At 46.3% G+C, this 20,848-nt stretch overlaps 1 protein-coding gene across 1 annotated transcript in view; it reads left to right on the top strand.

Moving 5' to 3' along the window:
• Window positions 1-20,848, top strand: part of LOC149330336 (uncharacterized) — a 77,019-nt gene that overhangs the window by 49,878 nt on the left and 6,293 nt on the right. The window contains exon 2 of the mRNA XM_089560916.1: window positions 19,448-19,809. Coding sequence (XP_089417042.1) covers window positions 19,448-19,809 — 362 coding nt within the window. The remainder of the gene's footprint in view (window positions 1-19,447; window positions 19,810-20,848) is intronic.

Below are 20,848 nucleotides of genomic sequence, written 5' to 3'. Positions count from 1 at the left end.
GTCTTTCGCGTGTTTGCCTGGACTCGGTTTTCTGCGATCTCGATGGCATATGTCGGTGCCCGTCATCATTCATGAGAGAACAGACCAAACACGACATTGGGTGCATTTGCTCGGTGTCGCCACCTGGTGCCGACTGGTGGCGGCTCTATCGGGACTGCAGGAGTGTGTCTGTTGTTGACTAACAGCTGCACGAAAACTCTCATATAACTCCCGCATGAGGAAGAACTTTGCTGACGTAGATGGAGAAAGCTTGCGCACAAGTGCGATTGCGAAGGACTGCATGGCAAAGTTTTCGTCATGCAGAGGTTATACCGGAGTTTTCGTGCACCTGGCGTTCAAGGAAAGACGCATCCGCGAAACCAGGATGGAATTGCGCGGGTGCTTCTGTCATTGTAGGTCTACGTTAGCAAAGTTTTCTTCATATAAGAGGTATATGAGAATTTTCATGCAATTGATGGTCGAAGATTGGACTTCTCCATATAGTGCCCCGTCAAATTAAGAAAGAAAAAGGAATAAATATTTATTTATTTATCAAAGTGTACCCACAGCACCGGTAGCCTTTACAGTGAGAGGAGGAGGAGAGAGAAGAGAGCAAAGGATCAAAACATTGAATAATGTAGGCAGCGCAGCATATAATGCATCTGTGAGGAGATATAACTGTAACAGTTTTGCATAAAAAACATTGAATTATTTTGCATCCGCAATCGTAATTTGTCAAGAAATATCTCGCTTAAGAGAATTAGTGTGGAATCCGCTGACAACTTGTTCCAATGGCTTATGGCTCTAGTAAAGAAATGACATCTTGAACGTTTAAGTTTTACAAGCTATTTCCCTATTCTAATTTACATGGTCCGGTCTCAAGGAAACGAAATCAGGCTTGGAAAAATATTTCCTGGGATCTACATCAGTGCGAGAGTGAAATATTTGTGAAAAAGTTTCTGCATAAGGTTTTTTCCAGGTTTCTGCAGTGATTCCCAGCCTAGGCTTTCATTCTCTCTAGAGACACTGAAAAAAAAAAAAACGAATCGCTAGGTTTTGAATTCGATCTATACTTTCACATGATATGCCCACCACAGATACTCCCTAGCACTAGCGTCTTCCACATCAGATCAGATATTCGATTTATAGAATAATTCCTTTGACTGAAGTAGCAACTTTTTTGCATTTTGCGCAGGAAACGGGCAACTCTGTATGTCCCTCTTATGATATTATCTACGTGTCCGCTCCATTAATGACGAGGGGTTAGATAAACACCAAGGTATTTAAACTCATTAACTAATAACAGCTTGGACATAACTACAATTTAAAAGGAGTCCTGACGTTTCCTTTCCTTCGAAAAGGAAACAAGAACGGTATCTTGCAAGTTCATATGCATGTACTGCAGGGTACACGGCTATGTTTGTTGATATCATCTTGTAAAAAAACTGTAGCCGTAGGTAGTATGAATAATTATGTAACAAGCACAAACATCGGCGAACAATCTTATTTTCAATTAAATGCAAGAGCAGCTGCCATTCAGGTACATAAAGAACAAAAGAGGTGCTATGCCATACCCTTAAGGCATGCCAGAGGGCATATCAACTTAATGGGATTTTCTACCCTTCTTTAGTGGGAGTGATTTTACTGGCTTTATATTTTCCTGCCTTTATAACGGTGAGGCACCTCTTAGGAAAGATGAAGTTGTTTTTCAACATGTTTTTTCGCATTCCTTCTTCCTCATCACCGTCTTTTCCAGCCTTTCTTTTTTTTTAGTGAGAGGTCAAATCGATCACGTATAATGTCAAGGGCGGTCCATCCTTAGTGATGCCAACTCTATCCAGAGATTCACTCTGGAAGTGGTGTCCTATTAGGCGATAAGTTATTCGCTTCCTCTGCCCACGCAGCAATCTTCTGTGGAAGGTTAGCGATCGCAGCGACCCTGGTGCTAAACAAAAAAAAAAAGCACGATCTCCGCCTCCGAATGACTCGCTTACTCCAGTACGTCCTCCGAATGAGCAAGCTGGACGCGGTGCATTTCTTTTTGTCCCGAAACGAAACGAATGTCTTGTCTCGACGCAATTTGCCTCCGTTCTTAATGGGATCTCTTGCACGACCCAGACACCATTACAGTCTTCTTGAGCGGCACTGTTGGGTAACCAGATTACGCTTCGCAACGGGTCGGCAGACGCTTGACTACAAGCGAAAGAGAACCGAGGAGATGCAGAGTGGGTGGAGTAGGTTAGTAACGGCTCAACATACGCATGTGGTTTACGTTCTCGAAGCCTTAAAGGATGCCCTAGATGTATCCGCCAGCTGCCGTAAACTTGTAGTGCGCGAACGGAGTCAGGCTTAGGAGGAGTCTGTGGCCAGTTGTAACGATGGAGTCGGTCGCTGTATACGATGCGACAAACCCATGGCTCCCCTTTGCATCAACTACGAGTCAATAAATTGTCTCGCCCAGGGTAATCTGCCCGCACAGTCGAATGCGTAAAGACCTCCTCCTCTCCTGCCATCTGTCATAAACGCTCGCCGAGCATAACTAGACCGACTACACCCTTGAGACAGCAGTCGTCGCGTCAGCGTCGGTACTAAACGATACCAGCGTGATGCATTACAACACTCCGACTGCAGAAGGACTACGCTGGCGAAGAGGAATAATAACGCAGGCCTCGCGCTGTACGGGTTGACAGAATACATGCACCTCCATTAGCGAACATGCAGGATGTAAGTGTTCTTTCTTAGGGTAGAAACTTTTTCAAAGCCTAGTTGGTGCATAACTTTTAGACGAGCCTCTATTCCGTGTCAGAAAAGCGGCAAAATATTTTGCATAGCTCCGTCTGAACGAAAGATTCTTCTCTTGCTTTGTCGTATTTTTGTAGTACTGCAGTTCTTTCTGTAGTACTTTTCTGTAGTTTGTACTTCTGCAGTACTTTTCTGTAGTTTGTACTTCTGCAGTACTTTCCTGTAGTAACTACAGAAAATTCTGTTGCTACTACAAAAATTTATGTTGTTACAAGTTATTGGTCAGAAACATTACGGAAACTCTCTTCTGACGACTGAAACCTCTCTGTTGAGTTTTTCGACCGCGAAATTCAACCTTTCTCTAGTTCGCGCTTTTTTTTTCTTTTTTCATTGATGCGCAACTGCGAAGGTCGTGTTGGTCGTCAGGATTCCATCAGATACAAGAACAAATTGCGTGTCGCGGCAATTATTCGATTCGTAGAATGTCCGGACGCCATTTCTGCTCTGTCCCATCTCCCTCCCGTCTTCCTCTCATTCTGCTACCGCCTAATCTACCCTACTAGCTGCGGTGCTTAACCGCGCCGTACGTTCTTTTATTCCGGAATGCTCCCCTCTTCGATCGTCGTTCAATGAGGCTATCTCCCTACGGCATCAGGACACTGGGGAAGAATGGCTTCTCCTGTAGAAGGAGATGGGGTTCGAGGAACTTCATTCGAAGAGCTTATCAATCGCTCCAAAGAACACGCTCACGCCTACGTGAGTTTCATTGTGAGTGGGCCGATAAACATCTCCGCCTGTCTTGTCCGTGCCAAACTTGGCCGCTTCGCTTACTTTTTAATTATCCGGCAGCGCGAGAACCATTGTCTAATCATGAGAGCAATCAGTGCAACGCGAGGATGCAATTAAGACGCGTTCTTTTTTTCTGTGAGCACAGAAACTCGAAGTCCTTGAACTGAACGAAGCTCCACGAAACGTCGGTTTCCACGTAACTGCGTCCATGGGGTTGCGATGAGGTTAGACTTCTGTGGATAACTAAATCGACTAATTAATCAGTGCCCGGCCGCGGTGGCTCAGTGGTTACGGCGCTCGGCTGCTGACCCGAAAGACCCGGGTTCGATCCCGGCCGCGGCGGCTGAATTTCGATGAAGGCGAAATACTGGAGGTCCGTGTGCTGTTTGATGTCAGTGCACGTTAAAGAACTCCAGGTGGTCGAAATTTCCGGAGCCCTTCACTAAGGCATCCCTCATAGCCTGAGTTGCTTTGGGACGTTAAACCCCAATAAACCAAACCAAACCAATTAATCAGTGTTTAGACCTTCAGACTCCGAAATTTTGAAATACGGAGGTCCGTAGTTTATAATCATAAATTCATAATATTCAGGAGAATACAAGAAATTGTTTCTCGATGTGTTGCGTTTCTTGATATAAAGCGAACCCTTTGCTGTGGTTCTGTGCCTTTGGCGTTCGGCATATGTGTTCAAGGTCGTGAGATTGAATCTCGACCACGGTAATCGTATTTCGATGGAAAAGCGCTCGTGTGCTTTGCGGTGTCAGTGCACGTTACAGGGGCTCCCACAAACCTTCTGATAAGGGTACAGAAACTGCTCAATCGCTACATTCTGTTGTCATGAACACCTGCGCCATTACACTTCTACCTGCATCAGAGAACCCACACTCGCACGCGAAAATTGGCGACTTTTCCGACGACTTTTTGATACTCGCGGCTTCCTCAGCCTCACGCATCTACGTATGTCCGTTGAGAGATGGCTATTGGTTAGACTCTTTCAGACGTCACATGGCCGCGGCCAGTCAGCCGCGTCGCTTCGGCCAGTCAGGAAGCTCCTCCCCTCGGGGAATTCCCGGCGGTGGATCTTGTGGGCGGGGTCGGCGGACGAGCGCCGACCTTTGAGCGCGCAGTGTGTTACGAAAGGAAAGGTAAAGGCGCGAAGACGCTTGAATTCAAATTTTGACCACAGATAACTTAGCTTCTAGGAAACGCATTAAAAAAAAATTTCTTGGAGGATATTTGTGAAGTGGCATCCGTTAACATCCTAGCCATGCCACAAATTTCTTGGTAACCCCTTTAAATAAACTCACATGGCCAATATAAATGTCGCCTCTCGCAGCTGCCATGCAGTTTCGGAATGTTAAACGCTTCTTGTCATTCAGTATCATTGCATATCATATTATACAATAGCGCATCACGCCGTGGAACATGTGACGAGAGGCGAAATATTGCGGAAAGCGCCCACCGAACACGTATATAGACGCGTATATACGTCCGGAACTTGCACACATATATGGCGGGCAAAGCGTCATGTACTCACCGTACCGGAGATGGAGTGCCTACACACTCGGCTTCGGCACGGTAGGAAGGTGCTTTCGAATGAGTGTGTAGCGCAGCACTCCAGGTTGTTCGTTGCACCCGCCGGGTGAGTTGTGTCATCTGTCCACGAGAACTGGGTAGAGGAATAGCGTACGCGGAGGTAGTGGCAGCTGCCACCTGTGCTGCTGGCTATATCCAGAAGGGACTACCGTTTCGAGAGGAGTAGGTAAGGTCGGTGTGGGGGTTATGGAGGGAGGATTTAGAAACGCAATTCACTTTTTGTTGCGAGAGCAACACTACTGGAGCCCAGCTCGGCTCGTCGCGTATGCTAGTTGCGGTGCGGCTACCAAACGACCTTGAGTCGCCGTTGCCTAGCAACCGCTTCAGCTGCGCTCCAACCCGAGCTCACCCGGGTAAGCTCGGTTAAGTTCGGTCAAGTTCGGAGCAGCGTCGCGCCAGTTGCACGAGAGGTTGCTAGGGGAGAGACACATGGGTCGCACAATCGCTTCCGGTGGCTGGGATAGAAACAGCCACCTGCCAGCGCAGTGGCGCATCTCTTAACCGCTGCATCACTGCTCCAGGAGGGGTATGAGTACTCCCAGGGATCTATGAATGTAAAGTAGAGAATTACATACTGCATATATGGGAATTAACTCATTGCGCTATTGCGTCATACGCTCAAGGCGGGGCTTAAGTGCCCCCTCCAATTGAAGAATGAACAACTGCTTTCGCACGTCTCCTCGGTTTGACTACGTTAACCCCCCCCCCCCCCCCCCCCCCAATTTTTAATCAGCAGTCTTATTGGCTTCAACGGCTAGGCTTGTGGGCCCGTGAGTACTTCTCGAATGGCATTCGTCCGGGCTAGTTGTTCATCGGAAGACTGGCTGTCATTGGCAAGAAAAATGCACAGGCGATCGCCGACTGACTCGTTGATTGATTGATTGATTGATTGATTGATTGATTGATTGATTGATTGATTGATTGATTGATTGATTGATTGATTGATTGATTGATTGATTGATTGATTGATTGATTGATTGATAATGCCTCATTGAAACAGAAAGCCATCCAGTTTCTCTTACGATGACAGCGATATTAGAGAGATGCGCATTCTTGGTCAGGAAATTATGATCCAGCAAACAATTTCCAAACAAAAAGAAAGCGTCGAGATGTTAAGCTGGATTAGCAAATAAGAAATGATGGAAGCAGTCCATGCGAGTTCAAGGTGGGGTAGCTGCTATTGCGCAAGGTTTTTTTTTTATATAACAAAATGGCGAGGACACAGGGCATAAAGTTTCACGAAACGATCAGTGCCTTTCTGAAGATTTATGCCACTATAAGCCGATGAAATGGACGCGAAAAAAAAAGTTTTATGGGCTTTAAATGAATTCTCTCAGAGGAGCGCTTGAATGAATTAAGGAGAAGAGTCGCGCATCGGGAGATCCATGCCAGCGCCTGTCGCCCAATTCTATCGATCCAGTAGCGCTAGAAAGAAACCTCTTTTTTTTCTTTCTTTTTTTGCTGTCAGCCATCTCTCTCTATTGTATGAAAGACGTTTTGCAAAAACAGCACTTGCTTCCCTCAAGCCATTAAAATGTTGCGAATGGGTTCGCAATAAATTAGATTTATGTACACTGACGGCTCAAGAAGGGGCGCTCTTGAAACATTATTAACGGTTCATGGGGCAGAGTCTCAACGTCTGCACCGGCATTAAACATCAACTTCGAGCATTGTCTCGAAAGAAATTGATGTGCCGGAAGCTGTTCTTTCTAAAATCACCTAAATTTCCCATGAAAGGCAAATAAACTTTGCCTGCCGAAATTCGAGCGCTTCTTTTTCATTGTGCATGCGATGAACGTTGCTGCATGCGATGAACGTTGAATGTATACTACGGTGTACGCTTGTACAGACAGGGGCGCCTTGCACTGCTACCCATTGAAGCTTGAGCGTGAATTAATATCAAGATGCCCTGCTTGCGAGCAAAATACATGGGCGCTTTTACTACTAGACGAACATTACTAGATGAGCATTGTTCGTAACCTCAAGGACCTCAGGTGTCTTTACTGTTATGCGCAGTGTCTCGGACCTTGGTTTTATCCGGAAGAACGCTATCCGGGAGCAAAAGATGTGGCCGCTTTCCATTTTTACTCAGGAACCTTGAATGTGGATTACTATCCAGATGAGCATGGCTGCTATTGTTAGCAACCTAGAAACATCGGTGGTTTACTTTGTGCTGAAAGCTTTACCCTCTGTTTTATCGAGACTCATTGTTACCCATGGGAACTTTGAACGTGGAATATGATCAGAATGAGTGTTGTTCATAACCTTAAGTCGTCGGCGGTAAATACTGTTATGCACAAATCTTTTACTAAGTTTTATCCAGATCAACATTGTTCGAGAGCAAGACATGGGCGCTTTTTATTGTTATCGTTGTTAGCCGCGGCACTTACGTGGAGCGGGGAGTCCTCTCCTAAAGGACTCACCTGCTATCTGTTATCATTGTTATCCAGAGGGCGGGAGAGGTTCCTCCTCTAAACTCACTCTGCATTGTGTTTTCCAGGGGAGCTTAAATGTGGATTACCGTCCAGGTTAGCGACGTAGGTAACCTAAAGGCCTCAGCTGTATTTACCGCTATAAACGAGAACTCGAACATTGATTATTATCTAGATGAGCACCGTTCGCGAGAAAATACATGGGCGCTTTTTACTGTTACCCAGGGAATCTTGAACGAGGATTACTATCAAGACAAATATTGTTCGTAACCTAAAAGACCTCAGCTGTATTTACTGTTATGCACAACAGCTGGTACCTTAATTGGTTTTGTCTAGATGAACCTCATTCGGAAGCAGAAGATATGGCCGCTTTCCGCTGTTGCCCATTAAGCCTTGACTGTGGATTATTATTCAGATGAGCATTGTTCGTAACCTAATGACGTCGGCGGTCTACTTAATGCAGGATGCTTTTACCTGAGGCTTAATCGAGAAAAACAATGTTCATGAGCACCCCGCCGCGGTGGCTCAGTGGTTACGGCGCTCGGCTGCTGACCCGAAAGACGCGGGTTCGATCCCGGCCGCGGCGGCTGAATTTCTTGAAGGCGAAATTCTAGAGGCCCGTGTGCTGTGCGATGTCAGTGCACGTTAAAGAACCCCAGGTGGTCGAAATTTCCGGAGCCCTTCACTACGGCGTCTCTCATAGCCTCAGTCGCTTTGGGACGTTAAACTCCAATAAACCAAACCAATGTTCATGAGCAAAAGAAATGGACGCTTTTCATTGTTACCCATCAAACCTTGACCGTGGATTATTATCCAGATGATCATTGTTCGTAACCTAATGACGTCGACAGTCTACTTAATGTAGGAAGCTTTTACCTGAGGTTTAGTCGAGATAAACATTGTTAGTGAGCAAAAGACATGGGCGCTTTTCATTGTTACCCTGGGGCGCTTGAACGCGATTATCGAGATTAGCATTGCTCGCAACCTTAAGACGTCAGCTGTTTTCACCGTTATGCAGGACAGCTTGGACCAGGGCAGTTACCTATAAACTTTGAGATCACTGTGACGACCCGTACTGGAGAAATGCGAAAGAAAAACGTCCGCATACTATATCGACGTCCGTGTCTCTTCTGACGCTCATGTACTACATCGACGTCTATGGCAACTTTTTATGGCTATTTTGACGTCTAAGCGTATTTTTTTCGCGTTTTTTCGCGTTTAATTAATTCACTGATTACACCTACTTAACCACATTTTTCCAACAGCAACATCTAATCACACACTACCTGTCACAATCACACTTTCACACATTTACCTTCAGAGAACGACGTAATCGTGCGGAGAAAATTTACGGGCACGTTTTGCGGACACTTTTTGATGACGCGACGTAGCGATATAATGCTTTCGCATTAAAAAGAATCGTTCGCGAGACTCGCAATGCAGACGCGAAAGTTCTTGCCGCGAAAATATGGCGTGCAAGCGCTTGAGTGCGTTTGTGGAGGCATGCGTTTGGGGAGGCATGGGGAGGCATAGTTGTTTGGGGAGGCATGGAGACGGCGACATGCTTCATCACTCAGCCCACACCGCCGACGTCTGACCGCTCCGGTGGTTGCCAAACAGGGGAATAGCCACGTTTCGAGGCGACGGAGACAAAGAAAGGAGGGGAGCGACGACAGGCACGTGCCTCTCTCGTAGGCTGGGGGGCTTAACGGGTCACGTCTTGTGCCGTGCGCGCACACCCATTCGGCTACTGCCACTCCCTTTGCCTCCCACGCTTTGTGCACATTTCACTTTTTGCCACTTGGTTGCTGAGCTTCCCTGGGCGTCTCCTACGCACACACAGACGCAGACACGCGGGCAAGGGGTGGCAGAAGGCTGCGACCAGCCGGTGCTGGTACCGTATGCGCAGGCGTACAACGGGCTATCAGAGAGTTGAAACGTGAAGGCTGTTGTTATAACAGCCGGACCTCTCGTTAACGCTCGGAATGTCTGGCAGAACAGACAGTTAGGGTAGACTGTGGCGTTAGGGTACAGTCGTGGCCGGTCTACAACACGTCTAGACTCAGCGCCCGAGATTAGGTGCAGTGATGGTTTGTTGCCTTCCACTTCTGTTTTGTCTCAGTGAGCGACAGAAATATTAAGATTTTTGTTGGAATTAATAAAAACTGATTTTTCTTTCACTGAGAGAGAATTTAAACTCAATAGCAGCTCTGTTCAATTACAACAGAAATTCCAGTCTACCTGTAGCGCACCGAAACCAAACTCAAGAGGCAGACACAGCGCTACAGCGTACAGGATATGTAGCGTTAGCTATGTCTGTTTACCGTCTTCTATTCACAGCGGTACTAAACCCAAGTAGAAGGACAGAGACGGGTCCGGCTAGCGCTACATGTCTGCAACGCTGTAGTGCTGTATATGTCTTTTTACTTCTAATGGGTACTTGCGTACCTGTGTGTACTTGTGTGCGCTGCAAAAATAACCGGAATATTTTTGAACGCCGGATCGGTGACATGCTAGCGGAGGCGTATACCGGTTTTACGTGCGCCTATTGCTCACACGCATGCAGTAGTCCTACCAGACCAGGCGCTTTCCAGTGCGCGTGCGGAATTCCCATAAGTAAAACCGGTATACGCCATTGGTAGTACGTCTCTGGTATGCAATATCGCTCTGTTAACGTGTGAACGTATCCACTCCGGAGTGCAGTTAGTAAACCCGCTACCACTGGTACGGCCATCAGAAACGTATCTAACCGGGGGAATGTCAACTATTTTTGTGATGTCGTTGGGCAAAGTATTTCAACTCTTCCATGGCTAAAAGAGGGGTTCTGATGGCGTTTGAGAGATTGAGAATCTTATGCCGGATCGCGCCTGCAAGTAAACGAAAAAAATGTCAGGTCTGGAAGGTGAAGCTAACCCCAACTTCCGCATGACGCCTCAATTCTACCCCTCCGGTTTGACTGTTAGCTTCAAATTCTTTTGAGTACTGCTGTTTGAGGTCGACACATTTTATTCACTGAGAGAGATCTTGAGAAATCTTTTTTTTTTCTGTACACTCGGGGTTTCTTGTTTCTGCTTTCGCTGACTGATATGTTCCTAGGGCGTTTTTATTGATTTCTGAAGAAAAGCAGATTTCGTATGCGTTCGCCGGAGAGATCCGGCTTCAGACAAGTGCCTTAATGAAGGCATGCCAGTCCCCTTTATAGTAGGACACTACTTTAAAAAAAAAAGCAGCAGTTGTTAACTTTGGGCCACGGTCCGCGGCGTACTGTATTACTCCGCTAGCCAATCAAAAAAGTAAACAAAATCAACTTTTAATGTTTAACTTTATTAAACAAGCCAGGTATCAAAATTCTTCAGCTTATAGCTTTTTTCTCGTGATTAGCTTCTTGTTTAGGTGACAAGAGAAGTTAATTTTAACAACGGACTACTTTTTTTAACGGAGGAATTCTGTGTGCCAGTCCTGAATGTGGGCGGAGCTTCACTGCATACTTAAGTTGTATCCGACTGCAGTAGCAGAGTCGCTTGCCATATACACTACGCCTTCAGATCCGCTACACTTACACAATATTAGTTTCATTTTTTTCTCAAATGTCATTTATGTTTCTCTTTACCGTAATAAGGCTTTGTATTTGTTGAGTTTCAGGCTGAGTGACATTGCAGTTAGACCAACACAGAAGCTGTCGTTTAACCTCTATGTTTCAGCAGTATAACTCCGCGCAGATGTCGTAACCCGAGTTTCGTTATCTCCGGCACGTTGCGTCTGGTAAAGGAATCATCTCTCCGAACCACGCACTACAACACAACTACACTTTGCACCTGAAGTCGAGCAGTGCCGCTGGCCACATTTAACGATGACGTCTCACTAGCGCTTGGAATTGATTTGCACTGATAATGCTCCCTTTTGTATATGGCAGCCTGCTGATGTTGGTGGCGTTCAGCTCGTGCTTGCATCAGGGATGTCACCATTTTCTCCGGCTGTGTCTTGAAATCTGAAATAAATTATCTTTGTATACCATTTCCCCAGAAAGTCAAGTACATCCAAAAACCTCGAAGGTAACAATGCTACCGCAAGCTTGCAAGCTGAGCCTCCCATCCTTCGAATATAAAGAAATTTCTTGGCAAAAAATGCGAAAATAAATACTGACGGTGTAGTAAAATTTGCTGGATGAAAAAATTCGGGTAAGAGTCGGCATTTTGTTTCTGTCACCGCTCGCTGTTGCTGCGTAAGGGAGGATCTGATGACGGCCGCGTCTTCGCTTGGGTGTCCACTTTTCGGTTAACTGGCTGTCTAAGGCAGACCAGACTGAAACTAGACCCAAGCCAGCATCGAACACACCCCGAGATGAGTCAGTATTCCTGGCAACACGTCTGCAAGCACTCTGCACACACAAATCTGCCCTGTTACGTCATGCTCTTCGATAGCGGTCAGGTGCACAGAGAATACGGGGGTAAAGTTTCGTATCCCAGACACGAACTGATTCAAACTAGTTTCGGTCGCCCCTTGATGCCTACAGAAAATACCCGGCCGCTGTTTTAGATGCACCAGGTCACGTCGCAACAGAAACTCGAAGGACTTGCGGTAGGGCCAGAAAATCGCTTTACCGAAACAGACGACGACGGAAGCAGACGTCCCACCGCGGCAGGAAAAAAGGGCAGAAGGAATCAAGGGGACAAAAACAAACAAAAACAAAAATCATCTGATTGACAAAGCCATAAGGACTAAAACAAAAACAAAGAAGCGCGATCTCTCGCTCAATAAATCTCGTTGGGTGAAACACGCCCAAGGGAAACGGTACACTTCAGTAAGTAGAATAAAAGAGCGCAACTGAGAAGGCATGACCCAGCAAACCCCAGAGACCCATTAGGGACGGTTAGGCCTCGTCTGCAAAAGCTGAAGGTGAGATCTAGCAAAAACCTTAGGGCACAGATCACAGCGAAAAGGGAACAAGAGCACCCTTGACAAAACGATGACGCAACGCGATCGCGATTTAAGAGTGCAAAACTCAAGGAGACTAGCGCCACCCTGTGGAGACGTCACGTACTACGCCGAAGCCACCAAGCCCGTCTTGTCATGCCCGTGATACAATAAGTCCTCGAGAGCTTTAGAGGAGCCCCCTCTGAACAACGGCACTGTTTTTGCCGCACCATGGGAGGGCGGACGTTGGAGTGAGGAGAATCCTTAACTAGGCGCACGATCCCAACGTCTGCTATTGCGTCATCATCGGAGGGTTTCCCAACTTGGTCTGACGCGCTCCGGAATTCTGGTATTTCATATGACTTGGTTCTTCCTTGTTTTGTTTTGTTTTGTTTTTGCGGGTAAAAGTTTGAGTGGCACATCTTCGATTGGGCCTGGATGGAATCCCAGATCGCTCGAAACATGTGAACGCGTCAGCCAGAAATAACCTTGCTTGTTTTGTTTCCTTTTCACTTCACATCAACCCCCACCTAGTTTCCAGCGTCCGCCGCTAGGAGGCTTTCAGTGGCACCTCTACAGGCGGTGCACGGGGCGTAAACCTCGTTCAAGCATATTTGAGGATATTGTTGCAATAGTTAGATAACAATGTATAATTCACTCTATCGTTGCATTCTGTAATTATTTTGCGCTGACTAAAAATTAAACATCTTCCACGTCCCAAAGGCGCATAACGCCTCTACATCAGGCGTTATGCTGCGCTTTTCGTTCACCTAGAGAGATAAGATACGGTTAGGCACGGCATATACCTATGACCATTCTGAGGAAATTATTGAATAAAATAAAGGAAAAGTATGATTGGCTTGTTTTGCTTGTAAGCATTACCGAAATGGTCATTAGCGAAAAGTATGTGAGCTGTGGCAAGGAACGAGACTTTTTTTTTTAGGCTTGGCCGATCTAATCAGGGTTCCACTACTTAGCCATCTACTGAGTAGAAACATTCTTAAGAGCGCTTTTCAGTCTTTCACGTAGTTTTTAAGAAAAAAGCAACTTTTTGAATTAAAACGTTCAATACCACACTCAAGTCCCAATGACGTCTTTTTGTGCTTTTTTTTAATCCACAAATACACTGTCAAACGAACTGTCATTTCAACGCGCTCTCCAGCATTCAATGAAAATATTTCAAGCGTGAGTATTGCTGGCCCCATTATTGCTGACGTTAAAAGCCGGCGGCCATATTGTTCCTGCAAAATTACCTGACAGTTGCAATGCATAAGAGTTCCGCTTCGTGCTTTAATTCGCTGTTCACGTCTGCAGCCTGCCAAGTTACAGAAAAGTACGAAGTGCCACTTCCAGAAAATCTGACTTAGTTTCGAACTTTAGCTGCTAAAAAACCAGCGACTTCATTAGGAACAGCTGCCCACCATATGCAGAGCTGTTCCCACCATTTGAGGTGGGAATATCATTTATGTATCTACATGACATCCAGGCAGACTTTGAACAAAAGAGTCCTGCTCTCCAATCTATTTAATAAATTGCGCTGTGCAGCAAAACGAATTAAGAAAACGAAAATTCTCCATGAATCAACTGCAAGAGTGGCATCGCTATTCTTTTCTTCCTTCGACATGCAGCCACTATCGGTGAAAGTACATTGCACTGCATTTTCTTGATCTGTAATCATTACGCAACTTCACTTGCGTTGATCACTTACCGTGTGTTACCGCAGCGATGTCCAAGCGATCTGAGCATCCGCCTCGCATGCGGGAGGTTCAGGGTTCGATCCCCAGTGCTGTAGAATATCCCCCGGTGATACAATGGGTACCAGCTTTGCCCTGGCCTTGTGCTCGGCTTATTTGGGGTGAAATGCTTGGGAAATGGGTCTTTGACCGCATCTTGTATAGGCCAAGATGGATTGTGTCATAAATATTCATCATCATCACTTACCATACTTTTGGAGCTTGTGGCCATATGTAGCCTTTGCGCCAAAAGGAAAATCTAACATCATCGTCAAACCAAGTTCCGAGAGATTAGAAAAGCAAGAAAAATGGTAAACTGTCATTTCAAGCGTAGCGCTCAGCTTGTTGAACGTATCCTGTGCGTCTTTCCTCGGTTAAGTCCTTCGTTTCGTTCGCGCTGGCATTGGAAGAAGTGAAATACCTACTAGCCCGAAACAACACAATACCTAAAAAAATTGGGGCCTTCTTAATGATTGATTAACGAAGGAAATGCAATAGCATTTAGGCGTTCGGTTTTGCCATCTACGTTACAATTCCAATTTCGTTTCTGCGATTAAATAGTGTACCCTTAGCCATCGCTATTTTGTGTGGACCGAAACACAAAGAACCACTTCAGAGAGACGCCGCTATGCGGCCTCCCTATTCTTGAGCTTCTGGAAGACAGAAGCTCGGAGCCCCATCGCCGCACTTATACAATCTTTTCCCGCCAAGAACCACTTGGAACCAGATTTTCCCGCCATTTTCACATAACGCCAGCTTTCCGGAAGAAAAAACCGGTTGAAACTAGGCCAACTGACAAAATTTGAGGGGCGGGCCAACCGCCAGTTTTTGGAGGTAGGTTGGCAGCAAATTTCAGGGGTGAGCGAACTGGCAAATTACTGGGGGTAGGCCAACTGCCAAATATGGAGGTTGGCCAAATTTTGGGGGTAGTCCAGGTGCCAAATTTTGGGGATGGACCACATGCCATATTTCTCCCAAATTATGGGCATGGTCTAAGTCAATTTTAGAGTTGGGCCACCTGCCAAATTTTGGGGGTGGGCCAGGTGGCAAGTTTTTGGGAGGTCGGCCAACCCCTAAATTTTGGCAGCCGTTCGGAATTTCAAATCTGAAAGTGCTTTCTGTCGAGTGCCCAATTTTGGGAGTCCTTCGCAATTACAAATTTGCGGTGTACTCTGACGTCATCTCCCAACTGACCGATGAGGGAATTTCGTTACGGAGAAACCCGGGGAGAAACCGGGTGTATGATTTAGGGCCTAAATCATAGAGTTTCTTACTATTACCTAGAGGGAAAGCTGGCAAGCCGTCTATGGGAGTTTGCATAGAGGCCCCTCGTGACCACTTCAGCCACCATGGGCGCTCAAAGCATCATGGGGCGGTGAGCTACTTGTTGCGGAACTGCAACTTTTGTCCAAAAAATAATAAAAAAAATAAAGCTGTTTGATAGCTACAAACGTCCTAACATTCAATATCTTGTCTAATGATTGCAACAAACAAGCAGAAAAGCATTTAAGTGCAAAGTTTGGCCAAAATAAGAGATGACTAGCTTTCCTATTGGCCAGTAAAACCTTTTATTGGCGTCGTGTGTCGTCGCGTTTCCGCTACTATGGCTTTTGCACACTGCGTTCGCGCGAAAGTCGTCTGCGCACACACGAACAGCGTTTTCGGAATGAAACATTTTAGTAGGGCCACTCTGTGTTCCCGAAAAACTACGACTGTGCCGCAACAAGTAGCTCACCGCCCCATGATGCTTTTAGCGTCCATGGTGGCTGAAGTGCAGCGCCGCCAGCTTTCCCTCTAGGTAATAGTAAGAAACTCTATGCCCTAAATGCTTTGCATTAAAAACGTGCATTAGAAAGGAAACCTCCCTTATCCACTCCCATGGATCACGTGACTACGGGTGCCATATTTTCGAGAACGCCCATTCACCGACCAATCTGCTCTAGCCTAGAGGTCTTTGATCTCCTTGTGGCCCATGTACCAATGTCCGACGCTCTAATTGGACCTCAATTTGGAGGTTGGACACATTGCCGCTTCCCTTGCGACATTCAAATGAACCATTCATAGATGCTGAAAATATAAGTGAGAAAAAACTGCAAGGCACCGCTGTGAGCTGATTCCTCAAAGCGCCGAAACCTGCAAACCTCCAGAAATTGGCCGCAGACTCTAGTCGAATTTTAATCGTAGTTTCGCAGCTGTCAGGACAAAAGAACTCTAATTACCGATTGCAAAAGCGTTAATAGGAAAAAATGCAAGGCTGTCATCGTGTGATCTGCGTATATATTGATCGTTATAGTGAAATCTTACATTGTTTAAAAAATATCCTTCATAAACAGTTTCCCGCTCAAAAATTCTTTTATCCAGAATTCTTGGGTATGTAAGATCGGTTGGCATCTCACTCTAGTGCACTGGAAAAAAAATGCAGAAATCGATTGCCATAATACTCTCGCACGCTATGCGCGAGTCTTTACGGTACATTAGCGACCAGAGCTGTCGCCGCAGGGCCCGCGGTCACGTTCGCACGCGTCCCCAGTGGGCGAGAGTGAGAAAGGGGAAGCCTCTCGCAGGGATGAGGAGGCGGGAGAGTGGTGAGGAAAAACCGGGCCAAATGAGGCGCTCAAACATAGGGAAATGGGAGCGGAGGTAGGGAATGACTGGGGGAAAGGAGTGGGCGCAGAAAGAGAGGGAAGCATATAGGGAAAGAGGTGCTGCGGGCTTCCGTCTGATGACAGCGCGGCTGGCTGATGGCGACAGTTTATGCGCCGCAACGTTCCGGGCTTGTCTGCCTCGGACGGTGCATTTGAGCCCACGCTGGGGAACGAACGGTGACAGGGTGGAGGGGATGGGGAAGTGTGAGCAGGATCCATCTCAATCTGCGACGCCAGGCGTGAAAGTGCATGCGATGTCACATAAATCGCGCGCTGAAAGCATCGCCGCTCGAATTGCTGACAAAGACGGAAACCGGGCCTGACCAGGGCTTTCGGTGACCGAGAGTTCGATCACCGGTCGATGTGTGTAAGCGATACGCAAGCCAGCCTTCAAAGCGCTGCGCTATTTATTAATTTTTTAAATGTTTACAGGAACATTTTGTCAGAAGAGAGGGTTCTAAATGCGTGGTGGTTGGGGTTCCCAGTTTAGGCAGCTTGCGTTGCTTTATCAAGCCAGTAGTCGGTTAGGTCGTATTCGAGTGGCACCTCCCTGTCTGGGCGCCACGAGGGCTTTTCTTAAGCTTTAACGTCGATTTTTTTTTTACATCATTGACAGGATGATGGATTCTATAGCATAGGAACAGAAAAACGTCGAGACTGCAAGCCATGGTTCCCGAGTTTCACATCCACCGTTGTGATCCAGACATCATAAGCCGGTGTACAAAAGCATTGCACTCATTACTGCTGGCTCACAATCTGTGAAAACGCAGTTTATCTCGGAATTTGAAAATTCTGAAATGCAGTACGTCAAGTGTGAGAAAGCGGTTGTGTACGAAATTCCGCTCTCCTGTGGCCACCGTATATCGGACAAACTGGCCGGTTTTTAAATTAGCCCATGTAGGAGCAGAATAGATCTTAGGACAAGCCGCCTTCTTTAAATACAGCAAAGCACTGTAGTAAATGCCGCGGGTGGGCAACAATTTCGTTTCGGAATTCTAATCAGCTAACTAGGGAGATGTCGGAGGCCTACCATAACAAGCTCAAGTGCGTTGGTGTGCCATGAATTATCATGTATGAAAGACAGTTGACGTGTCTGGACGAGCCTAACTGGTTTCTTCTGTTTCGTTATGTGCACTTTTTTCAAAGTTTGTACATATTCTGCGTTTTGTGACTAAACGCTCTGGTCGGCGCTGGTGAACTTTAAACAAAGGAGTAAAAAGGCAGTAAGCCGTCCTCTAGCTCACACCCTTTGATAAAAGGGATTAATCGCTACCCCTTTTATGAAAGGGATTAATCGCTATCACTTTTATAGAAGGGATTAATCGTCATCCCTTTTATGAAAGGGATTAATCGCTATCACTTTTACAAAAGCGATTAATCGCTACCCCTTTTATGAAAGGGATTAATCGCTATCCCTTTTATAGAAGGGATTAATCGTCATCCCTTTTATGAAAGGGATTAATCGCTATCACTTTTATAAAAGGGATTAATCGCTATCACTTTTACAAACGGGATTAATCGCTATCCCTTTTATGAAAGATATTAATCGCTGTCCCTTTTATAAAAGGGATTAATCGCTATCCCTTTTATAGAAGGGATTAATCGCTATCTATTTTATAGACGGGATTAATCGCTATCCCTTTTATGAAAGGGAGTGCGCAATAGGACAGCATACTCCCTTCTTACTCTCATGTGGGCGCATTCGTGTTGAGTGTGTGGTGTCCGTTCTTTCCTCGCCCTTCGTCTCTTCACGCTGATTTTTTTTTTGTTTTTTTTTTACTGACATGCAGTACCTAGTAGCTCAGTTAAATGGATTGCTCGTACTTATTGCACGCCGTTAGGCTAACGTACTGCGCTTTCCGACGCACGCGGAAAGAACCTGAGAAACGCAGGGATCTGGTAGAGATATGTGGGCGCTGTAAATTGGCAAGTATGATGCGGAACCGAAGCAGTTGCACGTAACATGCGATGGGTGTTCGTCCAGCGGTGGACGTAATACGAGGTTTTGGAATAATGAAGATTATGACTCTTTGGCCTATTACCGCGGAACCATGTTACAACGAACGACTTAGAAAAAGCATACCCAGCAATTCTGGACAAAAGCATTTTTCTACGGGGAAGTGTTTATGACCGCAAGTTTTTCACACGTTGTAAGATTTTACTATAACAATTGTATATCCACAGATCTTCCCTCGGTAGGCTGCATTACTTTTTACTATTAACGTTCTTGCTTTTGTCAAAAACGTTCCTCATTGGTTTCCAATGGAAGTCTTTAGTACTCGATGCGAACGATGGAAAAGCTTTATAAGATTTCGCTAAGCACCAGAAGAATGGACCACCGCCTTCAATATTTCCACAACAGTACCTTACAATTTCCATTATTCAAGATTTTTGTACAAGAATGCTGGACTTGATGCACACTGCAGCTATTGCCTCAGCGCGGGCGAGGGCGGAGGAGCAGGTTGATAGGAAAGTAGTGCACAATAGTAGCCCTGAACATAGGATTTAAGTTTTTTTTTCGTGGAATTTTTAGCAGCATTATCCTGTACAAATTCTGGAGTGGCAGTACTTGGAGCCAGCCATATCATTTCTCTTGATTACCTTTTCTCGCTTGCAGAAAATGCCAAGATCTCGGAACCCCGGTCAGACCCGCTTTGCCGCCTGCTTCCGTTCTCGGGCTACCGGTCCAAGGACGGCACCCTGTACGCCCTGGGCACGACCAAGATCTGGTCGCGGCCTCCATCGCCCAGCAAAGGGGACAAAGGTGGCGGCGGCGGCGGTGGATCAAAAAATGACGACGGTGTCGCCGTCTGGCGGGACTCGGCGCTACCGCAGAAGCTGAGTGGCGACGCGTGGCGCATCGTGTGCGCCAGCGACCGCCATGTGGCGCTGTACGACGGCCTGCACGCACTCCTGCACGCACATCGGTCCTCGGCGTGGCGGAACGTCACACTGGGACAGGCACGCAACGCCACCCCGGTACTCGGCATATCATTTGCATGTGCACTCTGTACCATGTACTATCTGCTACAAAACCTTACGGGACGCAAGTGTGCCGAAAAAAAATTATTTCGGCGCAGGCACATAAACCAGTAGCCTAGCTGAAACGCGTCATGAGAGATCCGCATGCTGTATCCACTGGTAGTGATATCAAGTATACGACCGGGTCGCATGCGAGATTTACAATAATATATTTTTCCCTACAGCATGCGCCCCATAAACGTATGCTGCCAGCTGTACATAGTTCATAACGTGTTTAGCATTGTCGCCTCTTCTGCCGAGGAGGCAAGTTGTTTCCTCGCTGAACTGGTGGGGGTAGTGGTAGCGGTCTGTGAGTTTGCGTTGAGTTCAAGTTTTGACAGTGACATGTAGCATTGCATGATGCCGACGCAAAAGAGGAGAAAAGACTCTGACTGGGACCCTGGGACCCAGAAATATGCCCTAGCTGAACATCATGGCTTAATTTGGTCAGTCATCATGCTTTAAAACAAGGATCATGAGGGTGTGATTGATTACAAGAACGGCGTCGAATACGTAGATAACACAACCTCTGGACAAAACTCTTGCAAGGCTTAGACAGCCTGCATTACACAGCCACCATGATCACAGCCTAATGGATAACATTCCTAACGAAACCAAGTAATTCAGCTAAATAAGCTTAACATCACGTCAAAGCTTAACATCATGTCTTTCCCCTCATTCATGGGCTTTGTATGACCCCAGTGACACCGAAGAACAAAACATGTTCTCCTATCTTGTCAATGTATTGTAATAAACTTAGAATGAGTATTCTGAACTGTTCACGCTTCATAGACAGTAGCAACGTATCGGAGGTGCAATTTGCTGTGCCAGTAGCCGTACTTCACATAAGTCGGGCTGTACAAAAATTTCACGATTTCGTCTACTTAAGAAACATATGGAAATGAACCTAGTTCAAACTGAAAGAGGTGAGGTAGAAACGTTAGAACATTGATTTGCTTCCACAGGTCAGGTTCCTCGTGTTCATGACAGAGTTCAG

Source organism: Amblyomma mixtum, chromosome 9 (assembly GCF_055824585.1).
Source record: "Amblyomma mixtum isolate Tamu chromosome 9, ASM5582458v1, whole genome shotgun sequence".
NCBI classification, from domain to species: Eukaryota; Metazoa; Arthropoda; class Arachnida; order Ixodida; family Ixodidae; genus Amblyomma; species Amblyomma mixtum.
This window is presented reverse-complemented; position numbering and strand designations above follow the sequence as displayed.